Consider the following 21630-nt stretch of genomic DNA (forward strand, 5'->3'; position numbering starts at 1 on the left):
TTCTCTTCAGTGTTGGTAGCAAAGAACTTAACAATGTCACTCACACCACCATATTTGTAGAAAATAGTCACATTGCTTTATACTTTTTGTTTTGCAGAATAAGAACATAATTACTACAGTTTTAGACCTGGAAGCATTTCACTTTTAAACAATGTGTCATTAATTAATAGGAAGTTTACTAAAGTTTCTAGGTAACATAGTTTTTGATATGATTTTGTAATATCTATTGTCTTATTGTACTAGGCAAAGCTCTAATTTTTTTAAATTTTCACTTTGTTTCTGTTATCAAGTAATAATACATCTTGTATAATATGCTTCAAATCATGTATCATTTACCTTACCAGTTCAATAACATTAAGAACCCACTTATAAAATGTGACTGCCCGTGTTATAGGGTCATTCTCAACTCTGGTTAGCAGTTTTTTTTAATATATCATAATCCAGTTTTCTGGGGTGACATTTTGCTCAAAAAACACCAAATAGAACTCTAGGTCATCTTTTCTTGCTTTTTTTCAAGGGAAGCAGGTTCATTGGGTTGGTAGTAAATAACCAGCACAACCAGCTGTTGCTGTAGTTGCACAAGCTTGTGGTTAGTTTCCACATGTGATTCCCAGAGTCTCTATAGTAACTCTTGTGTGGCTGTTCTCACCAGATTTAATAGCTCCAAAAAGTGTACACTTGGTTGCAGAGGTACTGTAAGAATCTCAAAATTGACAACTCTCTCTGACTAACTGCCTGTGTATACACCTGAGTATGTCCAATGAGACACCAGTGGCTAGACACATCTCTCTCTCTCTCTCTCTCTCTCTCCCTCTCAAGATGTGTGTGTGTGTGTGTGTGTGTGTGTGTGTGTGTGTGTGTGTGTGTGTGTGTGTGTGTGTGTGCGCATGTGTATAGTATATATATATATATATATATATATATATATATATATATATATATATATATATGTAAGCAGGTTTATTTTTTTCACATCACTTGAAAATGAAAATATAGCCAGCATTGCTTAAAACAAAACAGCAGAACAAAACACAGCCTTTCATATCCCTTTTGAAAATAAGATATTTTTGAAAGCTGCAGACTGTAGACATCTGCCAGACCATAACTTCAGCTGCAGATTCACAATTGCATTTGTAAGTATAAACCACAAGTTAGCTCCAAATGGGCTCTCACATTTCACAACTCTTTGGTTTTCTGGTTAAGCTCCAGCTTGCCCCTGCTGAGCCTCAAGTTAAGGAACAGACTTCCTGAGTTCGTTACAATAGCTCACCCACTTTTATACTGCAGTATATGTCAATTAGCAACTCCTTACTAGTTACCTAATATAGAGTGATGCATTGATACCTGTGGAATGTTCCCCTGCTACATCTTAGATATACATTTCAAAAACATAACACCTTTGTCCTGTTCTGTGGGAAATGTTACTATAAATTTTGGAAATGGGCATAATATAAAATAATACCCTATTGGAGAATGCACCCCAACTGGGTATTAATGCAGAAAGAGAAGTCTATAAAAATCAACTCCACCACATCAAGGCAAGAAACTCAACACAGTGAAGCATGGATGGAAAAAAAAAGAAACGGATGCCATCTTGTTTGCTTTCTATAAACATGACTGAAACTCTGCAGTTATCAAGTAGAGGCTCCAGGGCCATTAGCCTAGTACACACCTATAAACCTATACATGACAGAGGCACTGGGAACTAAGGTTGGGTGGCACGATGTCAGGATCATCCTATGGGCTAGGCTTGTAAAGGCTCCAGGGCCAATAGCCTAGTACACACCTATGAACCTATGAACCTAATGAACATTAGTTCAGCAACAAGAGCAAGGACCCACCATTGTTCTTCGCCGTGTGAGAAAAAGCTCTTAAAAAGCCATCCTTAGCAAGTGTGAGGAAAAATAGAAAATTTAACGAATGAAAATTACTATAGTATCAGCAGCAGTTACAAGGGTGTGCCTGTGTGTCTTTGTGTTTATAGGTGTGCCTGTGAGAGCCAGAGAGAGACAGTGAGTATATTGCAGAAGTTTTAATACTTTGCATTGTTTGTGCAAAATTGTCATTTATGGATTTCTTTAATAATTTGATCATAATATGACATCTGTGTTTTAAGAAGTCATGAAAGTGGCAGCAATTACTTGGCTCATTTGTGCATGTATGTTACTTTCTGTTTGAGTCTGTGTGTGTGTGTGTGTGTGTGTGTGTGTGTGTGTGTGTGTGTGTGTGTGTGTGTGTGTGTGTGTGTGTGTGTGTGTGTGAGTGTGTGCGTGCATCTAAGTTTTCCTACATTTCACTGCATCTACATCTGTGTGTATATTTGAATGTGTGGATGTACGTGCATGCGTGATCTTTAGTGCGTTGTGCACTTATATGTGTAGTCATTACTAAATACATTCACATCTTATATTTTGGATCAAAAATTCTACCTACAACAACAATTGCATATACTATATCAGCTTTCAAACATTAGATGAAGTAGCTGTATTCTATAAATATAAAGCAAAATATGTATGTATATATTAATAATAAAACAAATACAAATATTTTAACATGTTGTCTAGTTTGTCTTCACAATCATGGCCTTCAGATTGGATTTTACAAGGAAGTAACTTACCTTCACTGGTGGAGGGGAAGTGACTCTTATTGCTGGGCACATTTGTATGTGTGTAACTTTCTGTGTATGTTTGTATGTAAATATACACACACACACACACACACACACACACACACACACATATATATATATATATATATATATATATATATATATATATATATATATATATATATATATATATATATATATATATATATAATATATATGCATCTGTGTATGCATGTGTTTATGTGTCTGAATTTATTTGTGAAACTGCCTCCCTGCCTCTGTGTGTGTGTGCGTGTGTGTGTGTGTGTGTGTGTGTGTGTGTGTGTGTGTGTGTGTCTGTGTATATAAATAGATACATAGATATAGGGTGATATTCATAGTCTGGGGCTTTACATTTGTGTAGCAGTGATCTGGAAAGAGCAGTACTATGAGGTTATGCAAATCCTGGATTTTCAGAATGACTACAGAAATGCAGAGGACTTTTTGTGAACATATCCTCATCACAAATACATAACATGATTAATGTATAAGCAATAGGCGAACAACTGCTATGCTATTAAGAGGCTTTAAACATATGGATATGACTTTGATTCATAGACATGAATCCATAATTAATGCTTCATTTTGGTGCTTGTGCATACTAGGGCATGTAGCTGAAGGGGTCACTTTGGGAAATGTTTCATTTTAGTGCTTGTGGATACTAGGGCATATTACTGAAGGGTTTGCTTGGGAGAAAGCTTCATTTTTGTGCTTGTGCATATTAGAGCATGTTACTGAAGGGTTTGCTTCGGTGAATGTTTCATTTTAGTGCTTGTGCATACTAGGGCATGTTACTGAAGCGGCCACTTTGGGAAATGTTTAATTTTAATGCTTGGGCATATTAGCTAATGTTACTGATGGGGTCGGCAGGGTAAATCATTCATTTAAGTCAGGGAATTGCTTGTGCATGCATGGCCAGACTACTGCAGTGATCACTGGGTTAAATATTTGATTGTGTTATTTTAGTGCTTGTGCATACTTAATACAAACTAATGGAGGAGTTGCTGGGGGAAATAATTAATTTGTGTACCAGGGAAGTACGTGTGCATACTTGGAAAAACAAGTCTGTGGATTTCAGCTCCAATATCAAAGGCAAAACACAACATTTAACAATGGATGTGCATACCATTGGGATGTCGGACTGAATTTCAAAATTGCCTTATTAGCATATCACATTGTCCTTTGCATCTCGTTATTTTTCAGGCCTTGCACATTAGTATAAATGGCCTCTATTAATCTTGCTATTGCTACACTCATTCAGAAGCAACAGGAATATCCCTTTCACATTGGCATAAGTGACTATGAGTACCAGCCATAGACATGTATCTGTTTTAGGAATTCTTGATGTGCAGAAGCATTTACAGATATTATGTTGATGCCTTCACTTTGATATCACAAATGTATTTATTCATTTATCTATTTATTTTATTCATTTACATTTGTTAACTGGCTAAGTCATATCATTCAATCTCTTAGAGCAAGAAATCCAGACAAAGCCATAAATAAAAGTGGGACAAAGGCACACAAATAGGAAACATTTTAAATATTGCTCTTCAAACTGAGAAAGTGGATATAATAATGGATTTTGCATTAGCATGAATTTTCTGAAGGATATGAAGTATGAAACTCAAATGTCTGTCATTATTTTCTAACTTCAATATTTAATGATCTGTCACTAATTTGCCAGAAAACCACAATTTTATGAAAAATGGATCAGAAATATGAGGACAAAATCTAGACATTCTGTACAGTTGAGAGGTATGGTAAGTAAACTGTTCCTAGGACCTTTTTCAGTCATGTAACAGTAGCATTATTGAAGATATAGCACAGTGCTGAATTTTTATTTTGGAGCAGATAATTTTGAATTTTCAGGTAGATACAGTTCACTTATTTACCAGGAAAGGTCAGTTTGGAATTAACCCAATTTTCAGCAAAGGCCCAGGGAGAAATGCTCTAGATGTATATCTTTGTAACATAGAAGGAAACCAGAGAGATGGAGGGAGGACATGTAGACTCCACACAGAAGGCACCCCAGCGAAGAATCAAACCAGGGAACCTCTTGTTTTGAGATGACAATGCAACTGCTGCACCACTGCACCATCCACAGTAAATTTGTTTACAGTTTGAGTCCATAGAAGCACTTCAATTAATCTGATACGAGCTGAATTCATATTAAACCAGTAGACAGAATATATAATTGTTCCTTGCCTTATAGGTGCATTTGATTCCACATCTCTGAAGCACCTGCAGGCATGCTGTTTTATCAGATTTTTTTTTTAGTTTTAGTTTGAAGCTAATAAGTTTAACTTGTCTTATTTCTTCTGGGACTTTGCTATAACTGTGCATTTTCATAGAGAAACATTTTTCTGTAGTTGCTACTTTGTAAGAGGATCTGGCTAACTGAGTTTCATCTGTATTTCTAAGAGTATAATTACAATCTGTATTAAAGGGTCTCATCTTCAAAGGTAAATGCTATCCAGTATTAAAGAGCTTGTAAAGAGGAATGCTAAGTGGGAGCTCATTTCTTTCTGAATCTGTAAATTATCTATCAGTCTTTATTTTATTGCAGTGGCATTCTCTATTGTTTGCAAGGTTGATGAAGCATAGTATTTTATTCGTGGTAGTTTTAAAAAAAGTGATATTATATGCTGGGTTTGCAACAATAAGGGGCAGTCCATATTTGATGCTATGAATAAGTGTGCTGATGGGTGTGGTATGTCTACCATCAGGAGTGAGGAGATTGAATACTACATAGGCTGCTTTAAGTTGTCTAAGTATTTTGTAAACCTAGGTCTCTATTTGGTGAGCAAAACAAGCAAAAGAGATAGCGAAGGATCTAACATAATTCCCAAGTATTTTTTCGGAGGTGGTAGTAGGGAAAATGTTAAAAGAGTGTTACCAGAAACTAAAACTGACAAAACCAAAACAATCTTGAAAGGGGGAAATATGTCTTCTTTTCCAATCTGTTACTTTACAAAAAAAAAAAAACAGACCAGAAACTTTCAGATATACTTTGTCTGAATCATGGTAGATACCAGTAGGGAAAGTGTTTTTAGTAAGATAATAGGTTCATAGGTTCATAGATAGGTACTAGACTATTGGCCCTGGGGCCTATACAAGCCCAGCCAAAAAGGTACCCTGGCTTTTGCCACCCAAGAAAATTATTTTCCTGTGCCACTGTCGAGCACAGCCACAGAGGTGATCCCTGGGGTGAATTTCCTATTTCCCATCCAATCATCAAGATTTTTCTTGAAGGGTGCTAATGAGGAGCTTTGTTTGATATAGATAGGTAGTTTATTCCAGAGTATGGAAAGTCTCTGGGACAGGAATCTATCCCTCCGGCATGTTCTGTTTATTGTGTTGACAAGGTTTAGGTCCCTAGAGTGTGTAGCTCGGAGGGATTGGGATTTCTTTAAGAGGAGCATGTCCAACAGCTCTGGGTTTGACATAGCTTTCTATGTTAGGCACCTCTGAGTAGGTGATATGTGATGGAGGAAAGATGGAGTTTTTTGAGACGGTCTGCGTAGGGCATCTGTTTGAGGCTGGTAATCCTCTTTGTGAGGTATTTCTGCAGCTTTTCCAGTTGTTGTAGATGGCTTGTGAGGTACATACCAAAAGGGGCGTTGTACTCTATAATGGGTCTAATGAGTGATGAGTAGAGGGGAACAATGACCTCTTTTTTTCTGGATGAGAAACCTTTTGTGATGAGGTGTGCCACGTAGAATGATTTCCTGACTACTGTGGCGATGTGATTATCAAAGGAGAGACTACTGTCCACCTGTGTCCCAAGGTCGCTTATCACACTTTCGGTGTTAAGTATACTACCGCCTATGTTGTAGTTCATGGGTACAGAGTTTTACTAAAGGGGATGACAATGCACTTTTTGGCATTGAGCTTGAGGCCATGGCTTTGACACCAGGCATCTATCTCAGTGAGGCCCTTTTGTAGGATGTCCACATCATTAGGAGTTTCAATTATGGCTCCTAGTTTGCAGTCAACTGCAAACTTCATTAGCCAAAGACCTTCTGTGTTAGCCTGTACCTCAGAGAAGTAGATGGTAAATTGGGGAGACAGTGTGAATAATAGCTAGGGAAGGAGAAAGGTTTTTGTGTTGTGCATGTATGATGGTGTATGTAAACAGTGTCTGTAAGTCTTGATTAGTAGCACTGTTAGATAAAGTTAATGTGTATGTATGCTGTTGGGTAGTTGTTTTTACCATAATGTGTCAGTTTACTGTTGGGGCAGGGGTAGTATTAGGATTATCACATATGAGTAAGATGGATCTTCATCCCCCCACATTACCTTAGTCATATGCTAAACCTACAACTACCCAACAGCATACATACACATTAACTTTCTCTAACAGTGCTACTAAACAAGACTTACAGACAAAAAAATACTGATGGCTATTTTTTGTATTTTGTTCCTCTTTTAAAGTTGAAGAGTACAGAAGCACAGAGCACCTGGCACTTAGAAGCGAACTGAGAAGCATCAGATTACAGGAAACAATGGACCTTTTTTTTTTTTTTTTTTTTTTTTTTTTTTTGCTCCTTAAGGAGTTTAGAGGCACTAGACTGAGAAGCAGCACTGGGCACTAAATTAGCCTGCTACAGATCTGCTTACCACAGCTGCATGTACAACACATTAAAAGTAACATTCAGTATTGTTCCCTTCAGTAACTCCTACATTTAACCACCAATATATTCAACCATTTGTGACCAGTTACAACAGCTGTTGACATTCTATGCATTCAACAGAATGCATGCAAACCATAGCTACCTATTTATCTATGTATGTACATGTGTGTCTATATATATATATATATATATATATATATATATATATACATATATATATATATATATATATATATATATATATATATGTATATATATATATATAGAGAGAGAGAGAGATGGTCATCTAAACTTGCATAAACACTCACGTCCATTAACATCTATAACAGACTCCAAAACACATTGAAAACATGAATGTCAATGCAGTAATACACATGCACCAATAAACAACCTCAGTGCATGCACAACATAAACCAAAAAAAATAACACACATTGCTTTTTACGTAGGGTAAAGCCTCCATACACCCCACCTGCTGCTACTATACCTCCTGCTAATTATATACAGTATACTAGCAATTAGATCACACAAAATTGGGGAAAAGGAATACTCCCAAGCCCCAAGAATTATGCTGTCTTGAATATCTGTTGACCATCTACTTAGTCTGGAGTCTTTACAGCTGCAGCAGTGGCAATGAAGACTGCATATCAAAGTTGGAAAAGCATAAATCTGTAATTTTAATTATTTAATAACTGATACAAGTTTGCTTTAGACTACCTAGAACTAATGAACTTCTAAAAGAGGATAGTAAAGATTAGATTTAAGTAATGGGGCTACTATAGCAATAAGGACACTTGAAATGTCTCAAAGACAAAGCAGATTAACCTCTTATTTATTTATTTACTGGGGAAAGTGACAGATTGCTTTGTAATAGGAAAACTTGATAATATGTCATTTTGAAATGTGTGCATTATAGGAAGCAGATATCCTTCCATTCATAACCCCCTTTTTTCCAACTTTTTTAACATGAGACAAGGGTATCATATCAATGGAGACCATCATCTAGAATCAATTAGAATCAATGCTCACACTGCCAGCTGATTAGCCCTGCCACGGTTGATCTTCCATACCATACATAAAAATATGACTATTGTGAATTGCCAATAAAAAGTGTTACTTTAATGTGAATTGTATATGCTACTACTGTCTGGCGACTTAACTCTACTGCAGATTGTTAGATGGATTACAGCCATACCTCTTGTATCATGCAATGTTTTAATTTTATGAAGCTGATACTAAGAATGAATATTAGTTCCTGTATTTTACTATAGTAAACATATTAAGGTAGTGTAAAGTGATGATAAATATAAATATTATTACATCCAGAAGTATTGCTATTTTGAAAAGAAAAAAACACCCACTTTAATTGACATTGATTGATATTACATACCCGGTGTACGCAACTGATATACAAATTATTTGTATGGCATTCTAATATTGTTCTTGAATACTTCACATTTGTTCAGATTATAAAGTTGACTCTGCTTTTACCAGATCAAAGACTAGTAAAGAAGTAAGACTTACCTGTCACTGATAAAGTTGTACTTTATTGGATCACTTGGGTTACTCGTTGGAGTTGCATAGCAGGAGTCTATCTTCATAGAAAAGCGTTGTGGGTCTGGTCCCATTATACTTGCTCCAATATACAACGGCGTGCCCACTTTTATGTATATTGGCAGGTCAGCTATTGTATATGATCCTGTATAGTTAGAATATTTGAACAGCTGCATTGTAAGAACATGGGTCCCAAATCTTGCAATACTTAAGTGGTCAGGACTGGAAAAGAAAATAAGAACTAATATAACACATATGTAGGAAAGTATTATCAAAACATACTATATCTTTAATGAATTGTGCAGAGCTAGTGTTTAATTATTTTGAGCCATTCATTTTTCAGCTACAATATCCATAGCAAGAAGCTTTTTGTTACAGGTTTTCAAATGCAAACCACAACTACTCAGTTAAATAGCAAACTCCAAATGGCGAATATGTTGAGTATGCTGTTTCTTATTTGAATTCATTTTACATATGATAATTAATGAATGTATTTCTTTGCTTTTTTGTGACCCAGGAGCATAGTGAATGGAAGCAAATGGTATGAAATGAAACACTTCAATCCATATTTTATTTCAATATATGCTGTGTATATTTTTCATTTTCTGCATCACTTAGGTAACTCTTCAGGTGAATAAATGCATTGCTTAGATTCATTTAAAGTATTCTTGCTTATGTATTTTTTTTTTGAATAAGCAAGTCTACACCTGTCTATATGTTTTCTAGGTATCTCTCTATTTATGGATCATTGAACATTACGGATAATGAAAGAAAAGAGGGTATATATATATATATATATATATATATATATATATATATATATATATATATATATATATATATATATATATATATATATATATATATATATATATATATATATATATATATATATATATATATATATATATATATATATATGGGTTCATGTTACACCGTCGACAACTGACTACATCGACAACCAGCCCTGTATCACGAATTTAATGAAACCGCACAGCATCGACACTTTAAATAACCGACACTGACTCCATCGACAACGCGCTACACCGACATCGCGTATTACAGCTAACGGGTATTAACATATGTGAGGTAAGGGATGTATTTCTAAACTTATGTCACTCAGTCTAACATTATAACTACATCCCCTACCTCACATATGTTAATACCTGTTAGCTGTAATACGCGATGTCGGTGTAGCGCGTTGTCAATGGAGTCAGTGTCGGTTATTTAAAGTGTCGATGCTGTGCGGTTTCATTAAATTCGTGATACAGGGCTGGTTGTCGATGTAGTCAGTTGTCGACGGTGTAACATGAACCCATATATATATATATATATATATATATATATATATATATATATATATATATATGGGTTCCATTTAGAATCTCAAAAAAATGAAATACCGCATTTCAGTTTTCTGAAATTCTAAACCCGGAAGCTTGAAATCGCGAAAAACCAGAAGCACGAAATTCGAAATCCCGAAGTTCAGAGCTTCTGGTGTTGCAGTGTATGAATGGATGTAAGTGCAGGTAAGTCTGTATGAGTGTGTAGGTTATGGGCTGTAGTGTATGTTAGTTTGTGTTTTGGTTGTGATGTGTGTGTGCAAGGAGCTTTGAAATGCGTGGGTGTGAGTTACCTTTGTGTGTGTGATTGTGCAGTCTCAGAGTTAGAAGAATATATAAGTAGGGGGATGGGGGGTGCAGCCCCCCCCACATGTGGGGGTGCTGCTTATTTGTATTTTAGTATTGTATGTTTGATTGTGGGGGGAGAGTGTGTGTATGTGTGTGTTGTATTTGTAGTGTATGTTCAGGATTTTCAGTTTCGCACTTGTGGTGTTTCGGGCTTGTCAGGTTTCGGAATTTGAATTGCAGAAAACTGCAATTCGGTATTTCAGTTTTTCGAGATTCTCAAGTGAATCCATATATATATATATATATATATATACACATACATATATCTATATATATATATATATATATATATATATATATATATATATATATATATATATATATTTATATTTATATATATATTATGTTACTAATAAATGGAGTGGCGTAATGGTTAGTGCTGCCAACTGTCCAGAATTAAGGGACACTGTCCAGAAAATGGAGGACAACATATTGTCCAGAAGCAATGCCAGGAGATTAATTTTCTTTTAATTTAATAAAAAAATTACTTTTTTTTTTTAAGCGTGTTTTAAGAACACCCATTGCATCTGGTCACACACAGAAGCAGAAGACAAAAACAGTCTTCTGTGTCTCCGACTGATTGTTTACATCTTTGTCTTTTGCGCGTCTGGAATTTGAATTCTTGAAGACATTTGAACTGTACAGCGGACCATGAATGGACATGTTTCAAATATGGTTCAGGTACTTAAGAAATGGTGCAGTTTTACCTACTCATTTCACAGTCTGTTTGCCTATATAGAGGAAATAGAATGTGGAATTCCTAGCTATATAGTAATGTTTCAAAGTACTGCTATTAGATATTAAGTAGCTATGTTGGAGGGTAAAGTTTCAAGCAATAAAGATAGTAGGTCTGAAGGACTCCATGAATATTAAATGTATTTTGAAACAGAAGGCTACTAAATTATGATACTGTTTTTAGTTATGATGCTATTTTATTTATTTATTTATTCCAGTTTGATAACCGGGGAGGTCCACTGGGCTGTGGGGCCCATTTTCAGTGGAGGCCCGGGGAGAAAAGCTCCACAAAACAAAGTTTTTAACATAAACAATTTACAAAGATAGCTTAGATTACTGACATTGAATTTTGTCATCAAGAAAGAAATAAACATTCAGTACATAAGGTAAATCAGAGAATAACAGAATAGCTAGAGTTTACATTTAGTTAAGATTATGAATTTGCAATTGAGAGTGAGGTTAGTAAGGTAAGATGGTTAGCCAGGAGAGAAAGAGGAGGAGAGTTTGAGAGGAATGGGTGGAAGGGTACAGTTGCATTTCCAATTTAGGTAGAGGTAGGAATGAAGTTGAGATTTGAAGTTATTAAGGTTGTTACAGGTTCTCAGGTAGGAGGGTAGAGCATTCCATTTTTTTTGCTAGGGTAAAGGTTAATAAGAGCTGCCCAGCCGGGCATTTGGGTTTTTGAATGGAGATCAGGTTTTGGTGAGAAGATCTAAGGGGTCTGGGGGGGCGGATATGGTTGTAAAATACTGGATAGTGCAGGGCAGGTAGATGGTTGGAACAATAATTTGTGGACTATGGTTAACTGGTGAAAGCCTAGTAGGTTAGGGAGTTCAAGCCAGTTTATAGTGTGAAGGGAAGTGCAATGGTGAGAGGAGGATTTTGCACTGGTGGCAAATATGGAGATTTTGTTGTAGCATACCTCCAGTTTGGAAGTAAGTGTGGAAGATAAGTTAGTGAGCAGAGGAGTACCATACATTAGAGTGGGAAGGAGATAGGTGGAGGCAAGAGTTAGTCTGGAGGAATGAGAGAGGAAGTGGTTGTTTCTATAAAGTAGGTCCAGTTTTATGTGAGTTTTTTTGATGTTTTGTTGGATATGAGAGTTAAATTTTAGATGATTGTCAATTGCGACACCAAGAAGTTTGGCTGATGAAATGATCTTAATAGGGGAATTGTTAAGGCTGGTGATTCGAGAGAGTTTTCATCAAGAGTGAAGGATTTAGAGGGGGAGAATAGAAGGATCTTAGTTTTATTGCATTAAGAGAGAGGTGATTTTGGAGCATCCAGTTTTCAGTGGTTGAGAAGGCCTTTTGAGTCAGAGATTGGAGTTCTGCTAGGTTAGTGGCACTGCAAATCAAAGTGAAATCGTCAGCATATTGTACAATTTTGGTGTTAGGAATGGCTTTATGGAAGTCATTGATAAAGATATTGAATAGCAAAGGGCCAAGTATAGAGCCTTGGGGTACTCCGGTAGGAGTAGGAAGGAAAGTATAGGTGGCTTGGCCCCATTTCACAGCTTGGGACCTATTTGAAAGATAGCTAGAGAACCATGAGAGGGTTTTTTGGGAAAGGTTAAGATTAGAGAGATGGTTTAGAAGATGGGTATGAGAGATGGTATCAAAAGCTTTGGATAAGTCCAGTAGGACAGAGGAAACCAAATTACCAGAGTCACGGGATGAGATGACAGAATGTAAGAAGGAGAGAAGGGCGGAGTTAGTACTATGTCCTGGTCGGAAGCCATGTTGGGTGGGGGAGAGAAGCTGGTATTTGGTCAGGAATGGTAAGAGCTCTAGATGGATGCATTTTTCAAGAATTTTGGAGATAGGGGAGAGGATGGCTATAGGGCAGAAATTGGAGACGTTACAGTTCTTGCCACCCTTGTGCAAAGGAAGAATATATGCAGAGCACCATAGTATGGGTACGTATGATTCAAGCAGTGGTACATTGATCAAGATGCTGATGGGCAGAGCGATAGCATCTGAGGCTATTTTTAAGAAGGAGGATGGAATACAGTCGGGGGCATTTGAGCAAGGCTTTAGTTTGAAAAGAAGTTTCTTTATTACCTTGGTGGAGATAGGTTTAAGTTCAAATTTAAGGTGGGGGGAGGGAGGGGAGGATTGGGCAGGGATGGGAGGATGGTTATTATTTGTGAATGTTTTAGTAAGCTCAGCAATAGAGGAGGTGAAGAAGGAATTAAATAGTGAGGCAATTTCTGAGTCAGATTTGCTGGTGTCAGGACACGGGTTATGTTTTGTTCCTGGCCTAAGGAAGGAGTTAATAAAATTCCAGAAGTGTTTGGGGTTTTTTGCATGATTTTCCTGTAGTTTGATGTAGTAAGACTTTTTGTCTCTAATCACTTGTTTTTTTGGCTAGGTTTCTCAGTTGTTTATATTTTAGTAATGTTGCTGGTTGTTTGTGGCGGAGGTAGACTTTCCAGGTTTTCTCCCTTTGGAGCATAATGTTTTTTGTGTCATTGGTGAGCCATGGAGTGACCTTTGTTTTAACTATTTTAGTTCTTATTGGGGCAATGGAGTTAAGGACTGATAAGAATGATGTATTGAAGTATTCAACGGCTTTGTCTAAAGATAGGATTTTTAGGGGGTTCCAGTTAGTTTGTTTAAGGGAATCAGAGAAAGTAGTAGGGTTGAAGTTAGATAAGTTACGAGTGTGGATGTATTGGTGAGAGTGTGAGGAAGTGGGAGCAGCTCGAATAGTATAGGCAGGGCGGTGGTCTCCTAAGGAGTCGGGAAGGACTCCAGATTCTTTGATTTTGTTAGTATGAGATACTAAGATCCAGTCAAGTATGGAGCCAGGGGGGTTAGTTTTGTTAGGCCTGGTAATGGCGTTGGTAAGTTGAGTGAAGAAGAATAGGTTGATAGATGAGGTGGGATTAAGGTTGTTGATTTTTCCCCAGTCGATATTTACATCTCCTAGGATGTAGGTTTCTAGCTTAATATTGGAAGAGGTCCAGGAGAGGATGTCCTCTAGGGTGTTGATGTTGTTACCTGGAGGAATGTATAGGGAGATGATGCAGATATTTTTGTGAGTGTTTAATTTTAGAAGGCCTATTACTAGTTCAGCATTGGAGAAAGAAGGGATGAAGTTAGGGTATGGAGTAATGGATAAGTGGTTGGCGTAAATTAAAGCTACCCTGGCACCTCTTCTACTTGGGTGGTCAGATCAGAGAGAGTGAAATCCAGGGGGAAGGAATTCAGAGTCAGTTATATGAGGTTTTAGCCAGGTTTCAGAGAGGGTTATTATGTCTGGTAGGTTATTGTTAAGCCAGGCATGGAAGAAGGTTAATTTGTTTAGTAGGCTTTGGGTGTTGATGGTGAGGAATTTGAGGTTTTTATTTGGGGATTTGTTGTTTGGGTTGGAGTGGTTAGTTGGAGAGAAGTTGGGCCCGGGATTGGAGTGGATATCACCGGCAAGGTTAAGGAAAGATGGGTGGAGAGTATGTTTATAAGGTTTGGATTTGGTAAAAGGAGTATGGAAGAGTTTAGGTGTAAGTTTGTAGACATTAGTAGAGTTTGGGAAAAGTTTTAATTTTAGGAGAAGGATAGGCTGGGAGGGAATTAAAGAGGGTAAGATATTGTGGAAGTGAGATGAGAGGATGTTGTGAGGATGAAAAGCGGAAGGATGTAGTTGTGATTCAGTATAGGAGGTTACATGATAAAGAGTAAGAAGAAGGAAAGGTAATAAGAGGATAAGAAGTTTAGGTAGAGGGGAGGGCATGTTAGTTGGAGACAATTAAGATATATGGAGATGAGAGTAGAGTGATAGTAGCTAGGAGTGGGGAGTGGTAATGAGAGTCAGGTGTGTTGGGGGGAGAGATGTGTGAGAGGTTTGGATGGATAGGCTGGGGGAGTGGGAGGGGTTAAATGGGAGTGGGAATAAAGGTAGGACCTCTGGGGGTGGGTGAGAATTGGGGGCAGGGTAGGGGAGCGGAGTGAGCCCACATGGCGAACGGAGCGGGAAGAGCCAAGAAGGCAAGGAGACCAGGGAAAACAATCAGTGATCTGAGACAGAAAATGAGAGCTGCAGCTGGGGAGCAGGTATTGTGGTTACTAATAGAGCTTTTAAGTTTTTAGTGTGGGTTTGATGCTGTTTGGTTGCACTCTTTAAAAGAGAGAAATGTGCATGAGTGCTTGGAGGAAAATGTCACAGATACAGGTGGGGAAAAGCAAAAGTTACCTTAGGCAAAGTAAAATAAGTGGAGCAGGAAGAAAAGATAAATTGCTGGACCATTTACAGGAGTATTACGCCACCTAGTGGAGAAAGAAATAGGTACACTCAGTAGAAGAGTTTCTGCTAAGATTATTAAGAATATAATATTAAGTAGAGGTAGTGTGGGATTACAGGAGTAGACTATAGGCCAGAGTTGTGGGGGCAGTTGCAAAGGCCTGCAGTGTACTACTTTCCGGCACACCGAGGTAGAATGCTGCTCAAGTGTTAATATTCGCAAGAGTAATATATTTAAAACAGATTACATACACTGTGTTTCTTATCAATGGGAGACTAGGTCCCAGTAATGTTTGAGTAGCTCAAGGAGAAATTTTCACAGACGTCTTCTCTTGTAGGGTGGGGTTTCTCTGTTAAATAGTAACAAGGGGAAAGTAGAACGCCCGAGGAAGCAAACTGTGTTTCTTATCAATGGGAGACTAGGTCCCAGTAATGTTTGAGTAGCTCAAGGAGAAATTTTCATAGACGTCTTCTCTTGTAGGGTGGGGTTTCTCTGTTAAATAGTAACAAGGAGAAAGTAGAACGCCCGAGGAAGCAAACTGTATTTCTTATCAATGGGAGACTAGGTCCCAGTAATGTTTGAGTAGCTCAAGGAGAAATTTTCACAGACGTCTTCTCTTGTAGGGTGGGGTTTCTCTGTTAAATAGTAACAAGGGGAAAGTAGAACACCCGAGGAAGCAACGGGAAGCGGGAGTAGTAGCCCAGGAGCAGGTCCGATGCACTGAGGAAGGAGGACAAGTGTGGCCCAGATTTAAAAATTTACTCATGTTTTCGCTAAGTGATTAAGTAGAATATTTTTTCTTTGCACTTGATTATGCATTTTAGTATTATTAGTGGGGACTTAATTATTTAACATTATCAAAGAAGTCTTATAAATGTTTCTTTCTGTATGTGAATTCATTTCTGGTGACAGATGTAGTCACAGACTTCTGGCAAATATTAGCAACTGGTGCTATAGAAATGTAGGGTCTATATTATATCAGCGAACACTTAAAAAACGAACGCTGATTGATCGACCTAATTTAAGCGAAAGCTTACAATCTTGAACTGTCAGATCAGGGATTTTTTCCCCAGGGAAAAAAATCGCTGATCCAAAACACATGCACACAACACAAGCACACCAAACAAACAGAAATCCACACACATACACCTAAAATCTGATACCTAACCCTAAACTAAACTATGCACACCCCACTAACTACCCACTTACCTTAACCCAAACCCTAAACCTAAGGTTTGTCACTATCACACACTCACCTCACCCACTCCCTAACCCTAACTCACTTAAATCTGCCCTAACCCTCATGTCCACTCAATCGCACACACACCTAACCTGAGCCCTAATCCTAACTCACCTAAATCACCCTAACACTCACATTCACACAATCGCACACTTACCTGAATCTGACCGGTAACTTTCCACCATAACACTGAAAATACCGAAGCAACAAAAACAGACAACCAAATTCTTTCCCTAGGAAAAAATTCGAGTTTCTGCTGCTTCGATATTTTCCACTTTCGAACAAATAATGTCGATCAATCAGCGTTCGCTTTTTAAGCATTCGCTGATCTAATATAAACCCGAAATGTAATGCATGCAAAAGTACAAGTGTGACAAGCCTGAGAATGCTGTTGTACAAATCAAATCTAGTTGCATCAAATACTGACAGACAATTTAAGCACACCCCTCTCTCTATAAAGATGATGGTTTTCAAACTAGTATTCAGTGGAATCATTGCAGAAGGCCATATGATCAATGTGCACATTCATGTATCTGATTGTATGACAGCCTTATAAACCCTTACAGTACCACATACACATGCTCCCCTACCCTACCCCCAAATCTCACCCACCCCCAGTGCATCCACATATATACCTACCTAACCACACCCCCTCTCCTCCAATTACTATCCAACCACAACTAACCATTCATCTCTCTTTTCCCCCTATACTTCATTCCTTAACCACACCCTTTCACTTATAAAACTTAACTTATCTAACAATACCACACCCACATCACTTGTACTACTAACTAAAGTTAATATCTACCTTTAAAATGTATAAACTCCCCACCCTAGTACTCAAACATACCATATTTGTGTTCTCTCTTTCTTTCACTCTAATTTTAGCACACCTTACTACCTCCTATGAACAACCACTACATTCACACCTTAACAAACCAGATAAACAAACTTTCTCCATAATTCATACCTACCTCAACCATCACATCAACATAACTTCCAAACTTAGCTATCTTTTACCTAGATATCATAGAATAACCCACATTAAACATGTCTACCATAATCCCAGAAGGATACTCCTTCCACATAGTAAATATACAAACACTGCCTACCTAACCCTACTCCTCTCACTTAGAAATGGAGATATTCACCCAAACCCAGGTCCAATTGACTCATCCTTAAATCAATCCAATAACCTAAACCCCACTAATAACCCACTACTTAGAAAACCAAAAAACTCACTCTCAATAGCTAACCTTAACATACGTAGTATTAATAATAAAACAACTCAACTACATGCTCTCTTAGAACTGTACTCCTTTGATATTATTTGTCTAACAGAAACCTGGTTAGAACACTCAACAAAAGACAGTGAAATCATTCCTCCTGGCTATAATATCCTACGTCTCGACAGAGAATCTAAAAAAGGTGGTGGTATAGCTATCTTATTTAAATCTAGCCTTCAAATAACCACATTCCACCAAAAACCTCCCCAGGATTCCAATGCTGAAATTCTCATCACCAAACTTGAAATAAACACAGTCAAATCAATCTTTATTATCTGCATTTACGTTCCCCCAGGAAATAACATTTCCACCATAGAAAATATCCTTTGTTGGCTATCACTAAACTTATCCCAAGAAACAATAATCTTAGGTGACGTTAATATCGATTGGCAATCTTGTAACAACAAACAACCTACTAGCCATATTAACCTTTACGGATTCTCTCAGACCATCACCTCCCCCACTAGAATAAATAAAATTAACAAAAAGGAAAGTACCATAGACTGGATACTCACCAACAATCAACCCCATACTTATGAAACAGGAACCCTCCCTGATGATATAAGTGATCACTTATTAACCTACATCATCAGGCTCAAAACTAACCCTCCTACCCAAAACATAACCAGAACAATCAGATCCAAAAAAAAATTTAACTTAGAACTATTTCAAAATGAACTGATAGCATGTAATTGGACACCTCTAAAACACCTTTCTCTTGATGAAGCTGTAGATTTCTTTAATGCTAAGTTTCTGACCATACTCAATTACCATGCCCCCACATGCCCCATTAGAATCAGAACTAAATCTGCCCCCTGGCTCTCAATTGAAACCAAACAAAAAATCACTCTCAGAAATAAAGCCTGGAACAAATCTCGCTTAACTAAAAACACAGCAGACTACCAAATCTTAAAGCAACTGAGAAATGAAACCAAAAAAGCAATATTGAACGATAAGAAAAACTACTACCTGAAACCTCAACATACTCGCCAAAATAATCCACAAAAGTTCTGGACAAACATAAATCAATTACTACAGCCAAGTAAACCTGTCACACCCAACCCACAAGGCTCTGACATAAGTAACCCCAACCAAACAGCAAATTCCTTTAATTCCTTCTTTACCAAAACTATTCAAACCTTAGCAAGTCAACTCCCCATCAAAAACACAAACATGTCTAACAGCAACCCAAACCCACCCCCACCATTTCACTTCCAGCCTGTCCCTACAACTTATATTCTCTCCCTTCTCAAAAAACTCAAACCATGTACTAACTCTGCTGACCTACTACCCGCAGAATACTTGCAATTAGCAGCTAAATCAATAGCCTTCCCAGTTTCAATACTGATAAACAGAACCATCACTGAAGGATATGTGCCTAAACTTTGGAAAATCTCCCATATTATCCCACTTCATAAGGGTGGAAATTCTACTGAAATCTCTAATTACCGCCCTATAGCCCTTCTTTCACCCTTATCTAAGATTATGGAAAGGTGTATCCACAAGCAACTGCTTCACCACCTTCTCCAAAATAACCTACTCTCTAACACCCAACATGGTTTCAGACCATCCCACAGTACCACCACTGCCCTCCTCTCCTTTACAGACACAATCAACAAAAATCGTAACAACAACACCCTTTCCTCTGCACTTTTCTTAGATCTATCCAAAGCTTTTGACATGGTCAACCACCAAATACTCATAAGCATTCTTCAATCCTTATCAGTTGATACCCAATCTATTAACTGGTTTAAGTCCTACTTAAGTAACAGACATCAAGCAGTACTGTGGAACTCCACTCTATCCTCCCAACTACCTGTCAACATTGGTATCCCACAAGGGTCTATACTAGGTCCCCTCCTATTTTCTTTATTTATCAATGACCTACACCAAGTTGCTCCCCAAGCTACATGTATACAATACGCAGACGATTCAACACTAATCTGCTCAGCCGCATCTGTATCAGACCTTCACTCCCTCACACAGCACATATTTAACTCTGTAGAAGAATAGTTTTCCCAGCACTGTCTACTACTTAACCCTAAAAAAACTAAACTGCTTCTCTTTACACCTTCCAGCAAATCTCCCCATATTGATTTTACTATAACATCAAAAAATGGCACACCTATATCACAAGACTCTACTACCAAACTACTAGGCATTACCATTGACAACAACCTTAACTTTGATACCCATATTGACAACACACTTAAAACCATTAACAAAAAAATAGGCTCTCTTTACAGAATCAAACCTTTCCTCACTCCAGAATCTAGAACAACTATCGCCCACTCCCACCTTATCTCACCCCTTCTCTATGCCTCTCCCATATTTACCAACTTATCAAAAAAGAGTCTGTCAAAACTAGAAATCTCCTACCACAACATAGCCAGATTTGCCACAGGAAACCCCTACAGAACCCACCACTGTACTAATTTAAAACAACTAGGCTGGCTGGAATATCGGCAGCAACTAAAAATTAACCAACTTGGCATAGCCCATCAAATTCTGTATCAACCTGACAAAACACTTATACTATCCAGTCTGATTCGTCCATACCATAACCTAAAGTCCCTAAGATCTGCACACAAACTTCTTATAGACACTGTCAAGTCAAACAACAAGGCCGGAGACTCCCTTTTCTCTAACACTGTTGGAAAAGATTGGAACCTGTTTCCCTCTGAACTTTCATCTATTCCCTCAAAATCTCCCTTTAAAAAGAAACTCAAGCTATACCTCAAAACACAATGGCTGTGCCCCTGTACTAATCCTGACTAACTTTATTTCACCCCTGACTTTACTTCACATCTGCAATTTCTCAATTTCTATGTCAAATCAGCATCTACTGACCTGTAACTCCTTCTAAATATCTACTTTTCATCTTATTTTCCTATATCCCTACTCTCTGTACATGTTATTGTATTCTCCATGTATGTCATGACCTACAATTCTTTTGTTATTCCATAACTATTGTACTATCTACTTTACATGTAGTTCTTTAATGTTTTTTTACTTAGTATCATTAGAGATTATAATTTTTGGAGCTTATCTCCCCGGGCCTCTACTGAAAATGGACATATATCCAGCTAGACTAGCCCGGTCAACAAATGTAAAATAAAATAAAATAAAAATAAAATAAAATAAATGCTACTGTATATATATATATATATATATATATATATATATATATATATATATATATATATATGTATATATATATACATATATATATATATATATATATATATATACACATAGATATATATATATATATATATATATATACACATAGATATATATATATATATATATATATATATATGTCCTCCACATTTTTTGTTGAATGTTGTTTCTCCAACTAACACAGGGGGTATAGTTTAATGCCAGTGGTACACATAGCCATGCAGTGGAAATGTTGACATTGTGTAATGCTGAAATAGGTAAGTGAGGCTGGAGGGGTGAGAGTGTTTCTGCATTTATATGTGAGGTAGGGTTAGGATCGGGGATGAGTAAAGGATAGGTGTTATATATTTGTGTGTGAGTTTGTGTATTTCAGGGTTAATATGAGAGTTAGGTTAGAGGATAAGATATAGTACTGT

General features: G+C 37.3%; 1 protein-coding gene across 1 annotated transcript in view; it reads right to left on the reverse strand.

Annotated features, from left to right (window-relative positions):
* Window positions 1-21630, reverse strand: part of LOC122811880 (uromodulin-like) — a 728404-nt gene that overhangs the window by 450064 nt on the left and 256710 nt on the right. The window contains exon 5 of the mRNA XM_044084023.1: window positions 8807-9058. Within this exon, the coding sequence (XP_043939958.1) occupies window positions 8807-9058 (252 nt within the window). The remainder of the gene's footprint in view (window positions 1-8806; window positions 9059-21630) is intronic.

The sequence above is a fragment of the Protopterus annectens genome, chromosome 1.part1 (genome assembly GCF_019279795.1).
Source record: "Protopterus annectens isolate FY-2018-M chromosome 1.part1, PAN1.0, whole genome shotgun sequence".
Lineage (NCBI taxonomy): Eukaryota > Metazoa > Chordata > Ceratodontiformes > Protopteridae > Protopterus > Protopterus annectens.